We start from the raw sequence: 14,091 nt of genomic DNA, 5'->3' as shown, positions 1-14,091 counted from the left end.
CACTATGTCTATAGCCACTTTCTGGAAAGGCTCCTCTATGATGGGCAGTGGCCTCAGGGCAGCTTTCCCCTTGTCCCGGCTCTTCCCCACCCTCTGGCAGGGATCGCAGGACAGGCAATACAGACGGACAGCTGCAAAGATCCCTGGCCAGAAAAAGTTCTGTAACAACCTTCTCCTGGTGCGGTGGATCCCCTGGTGTCCTGCGAGCGGGACATCATGGGCTAGGTACAGCAGCCTGCGCCGGTACTTTTGGGGAACCACCAGTTGCCTCTGGACCTTCCATGGCTCCGCTTTGCGTCTGGGAGCCCATTCCCGGTACAGGAATCCCTCTTCCCACAGGAATCTCTCCCTGCAGCCCTCCCCCAGCTGGGGAGCTGGGCTGAGACTGGCCAGTTCCCTCAGCTTCTGCAAGGAGGGGTCTCTCTGCTGCTCTGCCTGGAATTCTTCCGCTTGGGCAGGAGCGGATGCTACTTCCCCATCCCTGCCTGGCTCCAGCACCCCTGGCCTGTGAGACCTGGTTTTTGGGGGCCCCCTTTCTCTCAGGGTTGGCCCCTGTGGCTCCTGTGACTTTGGCTGGGCCTGTACCCCTGAATCTGGGGAGCGCACCCCTCGTTTTCTTTGGCTACGGGTCAGGACCAGGGCACGAGGGCGTTCACCTTGCCAGTTCTCCAGGTCAGCCCCCATCAGTACATCTGCCGGCAAATGGCTGTGCACGCCCACTTCCTTGAGGCCTTCCTTCTTCCCCCATTTCAGGTGCACCCTCGCCATGGGCACCTTGAAAGGGGTCCCATCAATTCCTGTTATCGTCAGGTGGGAATCGGGTATCATGCAGCCCGGTGCCACCACCCCGGGTCGGGCCAGCGTCACGTCAGCGCCTGTGTCCCAGAACCCCGTGACCTTTTTCCCGTCTACTTCGAGGTGTTTGAGACACTTGCTCCACAGAGGTGGTGCTGCCCCCACTCTGTAAACTGACCTCTGAGCATTTGGTCCCCCTGAGGAGCTGGTCTGTGGGGCGGACTCGGCCCAATCCGAGTGCCCATTGTCAGCACCACCCGCCTTGGCCGCCAGCCCCTCTGGCTTCTGGGACCCCACCCAGTTGACTCCATGACCCCCCGGTCTGCTCAACCTGTCTGGGAGCCTGGGGCACTGGGCTGCTCTATGCCCCTTTCGCCCACAGCGATAACAGCCTGGGTCTTGTTGTGTCCCTCGGGCCGGCTGCTCTGTCCGGGCTCTGTTTGGCTCTCTGGGGGGTGGGTGGCTGGCCCCTCTTTCCTGGGCTTGCCCAAGAGGTGGTCCCCTCTGTCGTACAGTTAGGGACCGGTCTCTCTGAGATTCTCGGTCTCTCCAGGACTCCCTCTCCCTCCGGGACTCCCTCTCTCTCCGAGACTCCCTCTCTTTGTGGGGCTCGCTTTCAAACCTGGCCCGGCTGTTTGTGAAGTCATCTGCCAGTTTCCCTGCATCGTGTGAGTCCCCCGGCTTCCGGTCCACAAGCCACACCCTCAGGTCAGGTGCGCACATCTCGTAGAATCGCTCCACGACCTCCAGCTCGATCAGGTCCTCTACGGACTGGACTCCCATTCCGAACGCCCACTTCTTGTAGTATTGCTTCAGGCGGGCGGTTGTATCTACATGGGTTTCCTCTGGCCTCTTCTGCGCCTCCTGGAACTTCTTCTTGTACATCTCCGGAGTCAGCCCGAACTTATGCAGCAGGGCCTGTTTGAACCGTTCATAGTCCCCAGGCTGCAGCCCCACCAGCTGGCTGAGCACCGCTGCGGCCTTCTGGCCCAGCAAGGGGGTGAGGTGCCGGAGCCACTCATCTGGGGGAACCTCATGCAACTCACAGGCTCACTCAAAGGCGGTAAGGAACTCATCCATGTCCCCTGGGTCCTGACACTGGGCCAGCACACGCGTCTCCAAGTGACTGGCCACCCCGAGCCGTCTGGCCCTCTCTCCGCTTACTGCAGCTGGGGCCTCTTGGCGTCTCGCCTCTGCCATGGTTCGCTCATGCTCCCGCTCTCACTCTCTCTCCTCACGCTCTCGCTCTCTCTCCTTCCGTTCTCGTTCTTTCTCCTCCCGCTGTCTCTCTTGTAGCTGGCGCTCGTGCTCATGCTCTCTTTCTCGTTCCTGGCGCTCGTGCTCACGCTCTCTTTCCCGTTCCTGGTGCTCACGCTCACGCTCTCTTTCCCGTTCCTGGCGCTCACGCTCTCTTTCCCGTTCCTGGTGCTCCAGTTCCTTTAATTTCACCTCAAGTTCCAGCCGTCGCAGCTCTGCGGCGGGGGACTCTGCCCGCGATGGACCACCGCTAGCTGAGCGCGACCTGGCGGGCACCGCGTCTGTCTGACGGCGTCGAGCCCCTGCTCCTGTCGGAGAATCCGAAACGCTTCCCGAGGCTGACCAGCCACTTTCTGCCGGGACAGGCTCTGCCCCCCCGGATCAGTCATTCTGTTCCAGCTGTGCAATCAGCTGGGCCTTGGTCGCCTTCCCCACGGTCAGGCCCCTCTCTCTGCACAGCCCCGCTAGCTCTGCCTTCAGGAGTCGGGTATAATCCATCTCCCCGCTGCCTCCCGGGGTATCCACTCACCAGCAGCAGCTGCAGGAATGGCTCTGTTCCCCCTCTGGCTCTTGTGAGACTCCTTCCTTCTCTGGTGCTCAGTCAGCCACTGCTGGGAGCTCATCCGTGGGTGCAGTGCATCCCACTTCTGCCACCAGTGTGATGGGGTTCAGGGGTCCCCCTGCACTGCACCCCGTCCGCTGGCAGGAGTGACTCTCACTCAGCAGGTACAACAGGAAGTTTATTAGGCAACAGATGCCCAGTTTCTCACAGAAGCGACAGCACAGCAGCCAGAGACAGTCCTTCCAACCTGTCCTGGGGAGAAGACCCCCAGGGTGCCCCTCTGGGGTGTAGCTTCCGCCTCCTCAGGCTGGCTGCCTTCCAGCTCTCCCTTTTCCTAGCCTCTAACTGCCACCCACGATTCAAAACCCAGCTCAGCTCCTCCCTGCTCTTTGTTCAGGCAGAGGTGTTACCTGCCAGTTGTAGCCCCAGGGTCATCCTTAGCCACTGGGAGCTGCTGCTTGCCTCAGACATCCAGCCTGACTCACACATGCACTCCCCCCACTCCATCACACAGCCACCCGGGGAGCCCAGCCACACTAAGTGCTCCCCACCTGCCAGCCCTCCCAGCCTATAATCCAGCAGCAGCCAGGGCTGGAGGGACACCCAGACCAGGCCAGGCCAGGCCGGCTGGTTGTTCCCTGCATGGCAGAGGTCCCTGACCATGCAGCAGTGGTGCCATGGGGCCAGAACCCCGACAGAGCCAGCCCCACCGGCGCCCGCTCTAGCAGGCCCCAGCGCAGCAGCGAGGCCAGGACAGGCCACATGGTGATTCCTGCGGTTGTCCCACGCCATCCCTGTGCCCAGCGTCTCAGGGGCTGCCCCAGGCGCAGCTGCAGATGGAAGCTCTGCAAGCAGCAGCAGGAGCTGGGGGCAGCCACCCCGGGCAGGGCAGGGCAGGAGGGACCCCAGGTGGGGATGCGGGAGCGTCGGCCAGCGCCCCCCAGCAAGGGCCCAGGCTCACCTCTCTCACAGGTGGGCAGGTCCCCGCTCCAGGTCAGGTCCCAGTGGCACATGAGCAGGTCGGTGCCCAGGAGCTCAAAGCCAGGGTAGCAGTGGAAGTTCACCACAGTGCCGTGGACCAGCTCAGGGTGGGACGTGCTCTTCCAGCCGTTGGGGATCTCGGGCAGCTCGGGGCACGTGTCGTTGTGTGGGACCTCTGGCGAGAGAGCCACGTCAGAGGGTTGGGAGGGCCACAGGCGGCACTGCTCGGCCGCGAGACGCCCTGCTCGTCGCACCAGCTGCCCAGGCCCTGTGGCAGCCGCCCCAGCCGTCCCCAGCACCCCCATCCCCACCCCCACTTGCCACGGAGCACGAGTGGCAGCCTGCTCCCCCTGCGGTGCCCCCTGCCGCTGAGCCCCTTCTCCGCAGCAGCTGGGCACGCTGGCCACAGGGCTCAGTGGGGGGAGCAGGCTGCCACTCGCGCCCTGTGGCAAGTGTGGGAGGTGACCCCTACTGCAGCCACTGCCCTCCACGGCTGCGCCCTGCCCCAGGTAATCCCTGGCCAGGTGGGTCACTCACAGGCTGGGGGAGTAGGGCCCTGTGGTGCTGGGAGAAGGGTGCCCAGGGCACTGAGACTGGGGCACTGTCGGGGGGGAGGTGCCATGGGCCTGCCTCTTCCTTGGGACAGCCTGATCAGAGGAGTGCTACGGGGCGGGTTGTGAGGCTAGAACAGGGCGCTAGGAAACAGGACGACTGGGTTCTCCCCTGGCAATGGGGGCTGGTGGTTAGAGCAGGGTGCTGTGAAGCTGGACTCCTGGGTTCCCTCCCTGGCACTAGGAGAGCAGTGGGGGCTGGTGGTTAGAGCAGGGGCTAGGAGACAGGACTCTTGGGTTCTCTCCCTGGCAGTGGGGGGCTGGTGGTCAGAGCAGGGGGCTGGGAGGCTGGACTCCTGGGTTCTCTCCCCAGCACTGTGGGGGCTGGTGGTCAGAGCAGGGCACTGGGAGGCTGGACTCCTGGGTTCTATCCCCAGCAGTGGGGGTGGGTGGTTAGAACAGGGGGCTGGGAGCCAGGACTCCTGGGTTCTCTCCCCAGCGCTGGGGGGTGGGGGGCAGTGGGGGCTGGTGGTCAGTGCAGGCGCCGGGAGGCTGGACTCCTGGGTTCTCTCCCCGGCGCTGTGGGGGCTGGTAGTCAGAGCAGGTGCTGGGAGGCCGGACTCCTGAGTTCTCTCCCAAGCACTGGGGGTCCCTCACCAAAGAAGTGGATGACGAAGCCCTGCTGGTAGCCGAAGACGGTGCTGCCAGGGTCTGACTGGAACTGGATGGTGACGTCGGCCATGGAGGTGTAGAGCTTGAAGCGGCGCTGGGTGCCCGTGTACTGGCCCAGGATCCGGGCCGTCAGGTCGTCCCCGTCGTAGAACGTGAGCACGTCGCCCTTCCCGAGGCGCAGCCTGTGGGGCAGAGCGGGCTGGGCAGACGCCCTGCGGCGGCACCTGAACAGCCTGGCTTAGCCGGCCCTGGCAGGGGCTCTCCCTGCGGCAGCACTGCCCCCCCAGGCAGCGTGATTCTCCGGGTGGGGTGCAGCTCGGCACACATGGCAATGGTGCCTGTGAGCAGTGGGGCTCCGGGGGCGGGGGCTTCGCAGCGGGGTCCAGCCAGGACAGTCTGGGGGCAAGGGGAACCTGGCCCTGGCCCTGTGCAGCCCCTGAACTAGGCTCTAGAACAGGGGGTCTCCCCCAGGCTTGTACCCAGGCCTGCCAATGGAGTGGGGAGAGGGGAGGCAGCTGCCCTGGGGCTCAGGGCTCCTGGCCGCCATCACAACCGCAGGGCAGCAGCGGCTGCGCCCCGGCCCTTTGAGAGGCTCCTGGGGCCCCCAGCCAGCAGGGGAGGCTGGCTGCCATGGCCCCGCCCCTTCCCCTAGGCTCTGCCCCCTTCCCCTAGAGAACTGACCCCCCCCCCACACCTTGCCACAGGCCCAGCAAATCTGTCACCCCCTCCCCGCTCACACCTGCCCCCAGTGCTGGGCGGCCTGAGCCAGCCCGCGGCAGGCTGCCCCCTCCCCCAGCACGCCCCCCACTCACACGTGGACCTCCAGCACGATGCGCTTGTCCTCCTCCACGTGCAGGCCCCAGATGCAGTCCTGCCCCTTGCCATAGGCCTCGGGCCAGTTGGGGGACAGCACCACGCCTGCCGAGTCGGTGAGCTCCCCGCTGCACACGGCTGTGGGGAACACCGCCCTGCCTCAGCCTCCCGGCGCCGCGAGCGGCCTGGGGGCGCCCCAGGGAACAGCCCCCCCCAGGCTCAGCCCATCTGTCCCTCCCGCCGGCCCGGAGGGGGCAGGCACCTCGGCACGCCGGCTCCGTCTCGTTCCACTGGGGGTCGCTGGGGTCCACGCACTCGATCACGATGGAGCCCTGCTCCAGGGTGTAGCCGGGGTCGCAGCTGAACTCCACGGTGGTGCCCACGGCGTAGCTGGCGTCGCTGGCGGTGAAGTTCCCGTACTTGACGAAGGGCTCGTAGCAGTGCCCCGGCTCGAAGGCTGGGGGCGGAGGGGCAGGGGGTTAACGCTGCCAGCCCAAAGGTGCCGGACGCACAGGGGGATGGATCCCCTGCGCCCCGCCGGGGCTCAGGCCTCACCTTCGTAGCGGAGCGCCACGCCGGTGGAGACGCCGCTGCTGTCGGTGCTGAGTTCCAGGAAGAAGTGGCGGGCGGTGCTGAGCAGCCCCTCGATGGGCAGGTACTCCACCTCATACGAGTCGTACACCGGCGGTGCCTCCGCGTTGTTCCCGTTCCGGATGATGAGCCTGCGGAGCGAAGGACGTGGTACCAGCCAGGGCAGCACCAGCCTCGCAGGATCCCCCCAGTGGATCTGGGCATGGCCTGCCGCAGGCCCTGCCTGCCTCAGGGGAACGGGGACAGGAGAGGGCCTGCTGCTGCTGCCAGGAGGCAAAAGCCACAGCGACAGGGGAGCCCCAGATATCTCCTTTGCTAGTGGGAGGCAGGCCCAGGCACGGAGAGCTGAAGGAAAGGCCCTGGTGAGGGCAGGACCCCCCAGACCTGTCACTGTCCTGCAGGGCTGGCTAGTGCCTTGCCTAGAGAACCAGGCAGCCACAATGGCCCAGCTACTCTGGCCTGTGCCATCAGTAGGTTTCAGAGTCAACGTCCATTTGCAAACACATGTTCCAAGTCCTGTGTAGAGTGGCAGGACAGCATAGGCTCCCGCAGGCCCTGCAGACACTTCTGCCCGCTCCTCTGAGGCCATGGCCTCCTAGGCCCTCTCTTTGCATGGGCCCCACTCCCGGCTCGCACCTGTCATCATCCTCAGCCAGCGCCACCTTTTCAAAGTGCAGGTGCAGGCGCTGGCCCTCGGGGGCCTCCAGCAGCCAGTGGCAAGTCAGGTTGTTGCTGTAGTTGCCGGGGAAGCCGGGGGAGACGATGCGCCCGACGGTGGCATTTCTGATCACCCCCCCGCAGGCCGCTGCAAGGGGAAGCTGAGGGTGAGAGATGTTGCCGGGCACAGCAGAGAGGGGGCAGGTGGCTGGCTTGCCCCCGTCGGAGCAGCCTTGGCCGGGGCTGCAGGCTCTGCAGCCGTGGGCAGACGGCAGTGCCTGGAGCCAGGCTGTGGCAGCAGGGCACCGGCCCAGTGCTTAGGGCACCTACAGCCTGTGGGAAGGTGCTGAGGCCTAGCAGGCAGCCAATGGGGAGCTGGCACGTGCGGCTGAGTGCCAGCTGAGGAGGCCAAACTCATGTCCCTTTTGAGCAGCTCAGGCCTGCTTCAGCGGGCCGGCACCCAAGCAGCAGGACACCTGGCACCACCAGGCAGCCCCTGCCCCACTCACCCACGCACACGGGCTCCCGGGCGCTCCAGAAGGGCCGGGTGGCGTTGAGGCAGGTGAGCGCAGCTGGGCCCTGCAGCTGGTACCCTGTGGCGCAGTAGAAGCGGGCGCGGCCCCCCGGGTGCAGGCTGGTGACAGAGACGTCGCCGTAGGCTGGCCGGGCTGGGAAGATGCAGCTCAGCAGATAGGCTGGGGGAGGAAGAGAACGGAAGGGCTCCCTGGGTTGGCACACCTGGTGTCGTGTGGTGGGTGCCGGGAGCCTGTGGGGTTGGATTTGGCCAGGCCTGTCAGTGCTGAACCTGCTGGTGCCGGTCCCCTCAGGGTGTGAGCTGTTCCGCCTGCACTGTGCACAGAGCATCAGCAGGATGGGGCAGGCAGGGCAGGGGCGGGACACGCCACCCCAGCTCCTGTGTGTTTGGGTCCTGGCATCTCCACGCAGCCGTCACACCTGCCCAGAGAGCAGAGGGGTCCTGCCCCAGCGTAGGTGTCATTCGCCCCCCGCCCCCGGAGCAGCTCAGGGCAGGATCTGGGGATGGGAGGGGGCCGGCTTTCTCTCCCAGCTGCTGGGCTGGCCCTCTCCTCTCCCGCCATGGCATGGGGTGCGGAGCCACCCCTGGGAGCAGCCTGCCCGGCAGCGCCCAGGTAGAGAGACGCTGTCCCACTGGGAGGTTGTCTCTGATCCCAGCCAGCAGGTGGCAGCAAACTCCTTCTGTATGGCCCGCGGCTGGGCCCAGGGGTGCTGCCAGGTCCCCTCCTACCTGCTGGGTGCTGCTAGCCCAGGGCCAGTGGGCTTCAGGTGGGAGCCAGCCTGTGCACTGGTGTTCCCCACCCTGCCAGGAGCCTGTGCCCCACGGACGCCCTGGGGACGCAGAGCCAGGGCTGAGCGGGCTGCTTCCAGGCTGCCCCAGTTCCCGGCTGCTCCCCAGGGCTCAGCGGCTGCCAGGGCCAGGCTCTCTTTGCCCCAGGACCGCCCAGCTCAGCTGCTCGCATGGCCAGTCCTGCCAGCCCAGGGCAGGCAGAGCTGCATGTCAGGAGGGATGTCGGGGGAACCTGCCCAGGTCACTCCAGGTCCTGGAGTCTGCACAGGCCAGGGCAGCTGAGGGAATGATAGGGCCACAAGTCCCCTGCCCTCATCCTGCCAGACCCAGCGCAGGGCTGGCAGCATCCTTGTGTCGCCATGCTGGACAAAGGGCGCAAGGCGGCTGTGTCCCTGGGTGCAGGGGGTCGCCGGGCCCTGAGCCCCACCCTTAGGCAGAGGTGACTCTCGCCTAGCAAGAACAGGAGGTTACCAGGTGACAGGGACACAGCGCAGGGTCAGCACAGGGACCAGCAGCCGTCAGCACCTCCCATCCTGGGGAGAGGGGCCCAGAGGGGTCCCTGAGCCAGGCCCTGGTCTCGTTCCCCCCTCTCCAGCCAGCCCAGACTGCCCAGTTCCAACTCCCACCAGCCAGGCCCCTCCTCCCACCTGTGTCTTGTTCCCGGGGGAGAAAGGTGGCACCTGGCTGCCTGGGTTACAGATGGCAAAAGAGGCCCACTGCCTACTTGTGAGAAGTCAGTCACAGAGTTGCTGTGTCAGGCTCTAACTCCACAACACAGCCCCGCAGGCCTGTGGCACTTCGAAGACTCACAAAATCATGTACTAGGTGCTGAGCTTTCGTGGGGCAGACCCACTTGTTCGATCTGGAAATAGAAGTGGGTCTGCCCCACGAAGGCTGATCATCTAGTAAATTATCCTGTTAGTCTTTAAAGTGCTACAGGTCTGCTGGTTTGTTTGGTGAGAAGTCACACCACAGAAACAGCCTCCCCATGAGGCACTGATGCTGTGCTAGGGAAACTGAGGCACACCCCCAGGGTTACTGCAGGACAGCAGGAAACACGTGAACCTAAGCAGAGGAATGAAACCCTCACCCCGGCTCACTTCCTGGGGGATGTGCCAGGAATGCAGGGCCCCTCCCACTCCAGGATCTAGCTCGCTGTGCTCACGCAGCTGGGCCCATACAGCGTAACAGAGGGGGCATTGCACATAAACCTTCCAGCCACAGGCAGGCTCTGCTGCCCAGCCCCAGCCCCAGCCCCAGCCCCAGCCCACCAACAAGCTCAATGCCTCTGCTTATGAGCTCGCTCTGTCGCTGCAGCAAACGAGCTGTGATGTCACAATGAGGCAAGTCTGACCTCAGCTGGGGAGGAGGGACTGGGACGAGCAAAGGCTTCTGGGCACACTCCAGCAGGAGCGCTCACGCCCCACGTGCTGCCCTCTTCCACCGAGCCCGTGCCCCCGCTGGGCCAAGCAGAGTCTAGTTCTAGTGCAGAACAACAAAAGGGCCCCAGGCCTCTTTGCACACGAGTGTGATGCCCCCCCAGGGCCCCCTTGCACACGAGCGTCATGCCACCCCAGGGCCCCCTTGCACACGAGTGTGATGCCCGCACGACCCCCTTGCACATGAGCGTCATGCCCCCCCAGGACCCCCTTGCACACGAGCGTCATGGCCCCCCAGGGCCCCCTTGCACATGAGCGTCATGCCTGCAGGGCTCCCTTGCACACGAGCGTCATGCCCCCCCAGGGCCCCCTTGCACACGAGCGTCATGCCCCCCCCGGACCCCCTTGCACACGAGCGTCATGCCTGCAGGGCCCCCTTGCACACGAGCGTCATGCCCCCCCAGGACCCCCTTGCACATGAGCGTGATGCCCTCCAGGGGCCCTGTGCCCGTTTGCACATCCTGGCAACACTGAGGCCTGAGCCCAGCAGAGCCTGTGTACCCGCAGTCAGGAGCCACAGCCAACAGTGCAGTGTCTGTGGGAGATGGGGTCATAAGCTGCCCATGTGGGAGCCATACACGGAAGGGAATAGGGATGGTGCGTGGCCATGGGCAGCCAGGCCAGGGCCTGACCCTGCTGTCAGGGACCCAGGAGGGACTCAGCAGTGCCCTGGGTAGGCAGGATCCCTGCTCAGAGACCCTGGCTGTGCTGACCCCAGCCTCACCCAGAAGAACGCTGGGCGCTCAGTGCCCGGCTCCCGCCTGCTGGGAAGGGCCAAATCCAGCCGAGCCAGAGGCAATCTCCCGTTGGGTGCTGCAGCCCTTGGCAGCCGCTGCAGCTCCAGCCACAGAGCCCCTGGGCCCATCGCAGCTGTAAGTCCCTGCAGGGAAGGGCTGGGGCACCCAAGCAACTGGCTGGGGGCACCCTGGCCCCTCCAGCCGGGGGACTGAGTCACACCCAGCCCCCAGAACGCCCCTGCCTCCGGGGGGCTGGGCCCATCACAGAACACGAGGAGCGAGATGTGTGGCGGTACCCATTAATTTGCTGCATGTTGCCATGGCGACCCCGGCTGCGGGACACGCTCAGCACAGTCTGTTGTTATCTTCCCATTAATAGCACCAGGGCGGCCCCAGGCGCGTGGGAGAGGGCGGCCAGGCGGGGGCCCAAGCGCAGATGCTGGTGCACGGACGCCCAGCCCAGTGCGGGCGCCCAGGGGGTGCTGCTTTGCTGGGGACGTTGGGCAGGCCGAGGAGACAAAGGCCCTTGGGAAATGGGAGAGCAGGGTCCTCCGAGCCCCGAAACGCAGCAACCTGCACCCAGTGACTCTCAGTCCCCACCTGCAGCCCCTGCTGGCTCGGCTGGTGCCCTCACTCCCGACCCACAGCCCCTGCCGGCCCAGCCCTGGGCCCCCTCACACAGCCCTGCCGATGTCCCCCGACCCACAGCCCCTGCCGGCCCAGCCCTGGGCCCCCTCACACAGTCCTGCCGATGTCCCCCGACCCACAGCCCCTGCCGGCCCGGCCCTGGGCCCCCTCACACAGCCCTGCCGATGTCCCCCGACCCACAGCCCCTGCCGGCCCGGCCCTGGGCCCCCTCACACAGCCCTGCCGATGTCCCCCGACCCACAGCCCCTGCCGGCCCAGCCCTGGGCCCCCTCACACAGCCCTGCCGATGTCCCCCGACCCACAGCCCCTGCCGGCCCGGCCCTGGGCCCCCTCACACAGCCCTGCCGATGTCCCCCGACCCACAGCCCCTGCCAGCCCGGCCCTGGGCCCCCTCACACAGCCCTGCCGATGTCCCCCGACCCACAGCCCCTGCCGGCCCGGCCCTGGGCCCCCTCACACAGCCCTGCCGATGTCCCCCGACCCACAGCCCCTGCCGGCCCGGCCCTGGACCCCCCTCACACAGCCCTGCCGATGTCCCCCGACCCACAGCCCCTACCAGCCTGGCTCTGGGCCCCCTCACACAGCCCTGCCTGTGTCCCCTGACCCACAGCCTCTGCCAGCCCGGCCCTGGGCTCCCCTCACACAGCCCTGCCGGTGTTCCCCGACCCACAGCCCCTGCCAGCCCGGCCCTGGGCTCCCCTCACACAGCCCTACTGGTGTCCCCCGACCCACAGCCCCTGCCAGCCCGGCCCTGGGCCCCCCTCGCACAGCCCTGCCTGTGTCCCCTGACCCACAGCCCCTGCCAGCCCGGCCCTGGGCCCCCCTCGCACAGCCCTGCCAGTGTTTCCCAACCCACAGCCCCTGCCAGCCCGGCCCTGGGCTCCCCCCAGATCCATGAAGCTCCTCCCAAGGGGCCTGGACTGCAGCTCCACCCCCTCCACCAGCCCTACCCCATTGTGCATGAACCCAGAGAGTAGCTGGCTGGCGTGACACCTCCATGAACATCTCTCCAGACCAGCAGCTCCAACCCACAATGCCATGTCTGCCCAGCCCCTGAGGCCAGCTCTCTGCCCTTGCCCCACCCCTGGGCTGCCCCACACCCAGTGCTGGCGGGTTTGATGCATCGCTGCTCCAGGGGGGCTCTGGACTTGGCTGGGGTCGGCTCCCAGAGGGCTGTGGGGTGGCACCGCCATGGGAAAACTGCCCCGGTGCTGGAGAGCACATCTGCACTCAGGGCACTGGGACATGGGCACTGGAGCAGAGACCCCCAGCTCCTCTCCTGGGCTCCCATGCAGCGACCGAGGGCCAGGGCTCCGTGCCCATGGCCCCCAGCTGCTTCTGGCCCACGCGCCCCAGAGCCCTCACCTCACAGCTGGCTCGGTGCTGGCCCCCTCAGGCTGCGCAGCCAGGCTGGGCTGGGCGAGCCCGGCAGGCCCTGGGCTGAGACATGGAGCAGCCAGCAGATGCGGGCAGGGAGCAACATTGAGCCTGGGACCTGGGGTTACTGAGGCTGGCACTGCGGACACAGGGGTGGGTGAGGGAGGAGGTGGGCGTGCAGGCCAGGCTCAAGGCTGCCCAAAGCAAGGGCGGGCTCCCAGCCTGAGGGGGCAGACGGGAAAGGCCTTGAGCTGCAGGCAGTCCCGCAGGGGTGTGCTGCTGCCCCCAAAGGGCCTCTCTCTGCAGGGTGCCCCGGCACATGGGCGCTGCCTAGGAGCGGCTCCACCCCGCTATCCGTGACAAGGGGCAGAGCTCTGCCAGTAATGATGCGAAATGAGCCCGTAATTGCTCACACCAATTATCTCTCCATTAGCTCGTCTCTCCGGTTGGGGCCCGTTTAACCTGGCGACGTCGTCGCAGATTAACTCCGCCGGCAATTCCAGAGCCTGAACCAGGCTAATTGGCCCGGGCAGCGGCAGCTGCGCCAGGGAGGCCTGGTTCACCTGCTGGGGAAAGGGCAGGGCCCGCTGTGGGCGCAGGAGCAAGGGAGGGGCACATTGGGACCTGGTGCTGGGTCCACACAACTCCGCTCAGGGCCTCACCCCACCTGCTGGGACACCACTGGACCCAATCGCCCCAACCCTGGGCAGAAGAGGCGGCCGGGTGCCCCAGGGTAAGGGGAGAGGGGCAGCACAGTGGCCTAGGAAGAAGAGGGCTCTGGGTGCAGGGGGTGTGTGGCCCCCACTCAGCCAGAGCTTGCCTGGGAGCTCCCAGCCAAGAGGCAGTGCCATGGGCCCAGGTGGGATGCCAGGCGGCGCTCTGTGCTGATGTGCGCCACAGGCGTGTCCTGCCACCTGCTCGGGCTGCCCACGGGCCATCAGCCACGTTACATAGGGACGACAGGTTGGTTCCGGGGGAGGAGAGAGGGCCCCTCCCCTGCCAGGCCCCCTTCTGCCAGGGCAGGGCCGAGCTGGGCCCCTCTGGCTTCAGCATGTGGCCTGGAGACAAAGTGACTCAGGCGCTCAGCTCCAACCCAGCTGCCCCCGGCTGCCAGTCCCCTGCACCCCCATCTGGTGCCCAGCCCAGCTAGGGAGCAGCTGCCTGGCGGGACACGGGACCGATGACTCTGGGCATCACACTGCGCCCTCAGCCCACGCTGCAGCGCCACAGCTCCCGGCTGCCAGGGCTCTGCCCACCGGCGCGGGGCAGCCATGTGACCCTGCTGCGCCCCCCAGGAGCCGTCCCCATCCCCCTGCAGGCACCCCCGGCTGCGGCCGGCCCGTACCTTGGAAGTGGAAGTGGAAGGTGCCCGGGCTGGCGGGCTGGGGGCTCCGGAAGTGCACGCTGACCCGGTTGGTGGGGCTGCGGATCACCTGGCCCCGCACGAGGAAGGACTCGTTGGCCAGGACCGCAGGCTCCATGCCCCCCCAGGTCTCCACGGCAACCGTCTCCCCTTCCAACAGGCTGATGTTCTGCACCTGCAGGAGGAAGAGGCATTGTCGGGGGGTACCGAGCCGTCGCCAGCCGGGGCGCTTGGCCCAAGAGCAGAGCCGACCGCCTGGGCGACTGGCGCAGCAGGGTGCTGCCTTGGGCCCAAGCCACCTGCCACCTCCGACGCCTGCTGAGA

General features: G+C 66.6%; 1 protein-coding gene across 1 annotated transcript in view; it reads right to left on the bottom strand.

The window, feature by feature from the left end:
• SEZ6 (seizure related 6 homolog) overlaps positions 1–14,091 on the bottom strand; it is a 49,965-nt gene that overhangs the window by 10,786 nt on the left and 25,088 nt on the right. The window contains exons 5-12 of the mRNA XM_075014112.1: positions 13,750–13,942; positions 7,389–7,574; positions 6,859–7,027; positions 6,187–6,353; positions 5,894–6,088; positions 5,631–5,769; positions 4,804–5,000; positions 3,576–3,770 (exon numbers count right to left, since the gene is read on the bottom strand). Of these exons, the coding sequence (XP_074870213.1) occupies positions 3,576–3,770; positions 4,804–5,000; positions 5,631–5,769; positions 5,894–6,088; positions 6,187–6,353; positions 6,859–7,027; positions 7,389–7,574; positions 13,750–13,942 (1,441 nt within the window). The remainder of the gene's footprint in view (positions 1–3,575; positions 3,771–4,803; positions 5,001–5,630; positions 5,770–5,893; positions 6,089–6,186; positions 6,354–6,858; positions 7,028–7,388; positions 7,575–13,749; positions 13,943–14,091) is intronic.

This window comes from Carettochelys insculpta, chromosome 19 (assembly GCF_033958435.1).
Source record: "Carettochelys insculpta isolate YL-2023 chromosome 19, ASM3395843v1, whole genome shotgun sequence".
NCBI lineage: Eukaryota > Metazoa > Chordata > Testudines > Carettochelyidae > Carettochelys > Carettochelys insculpta.
This window is presented reverse-complemented; position numbering and strand designations above follow the sequence as displayed.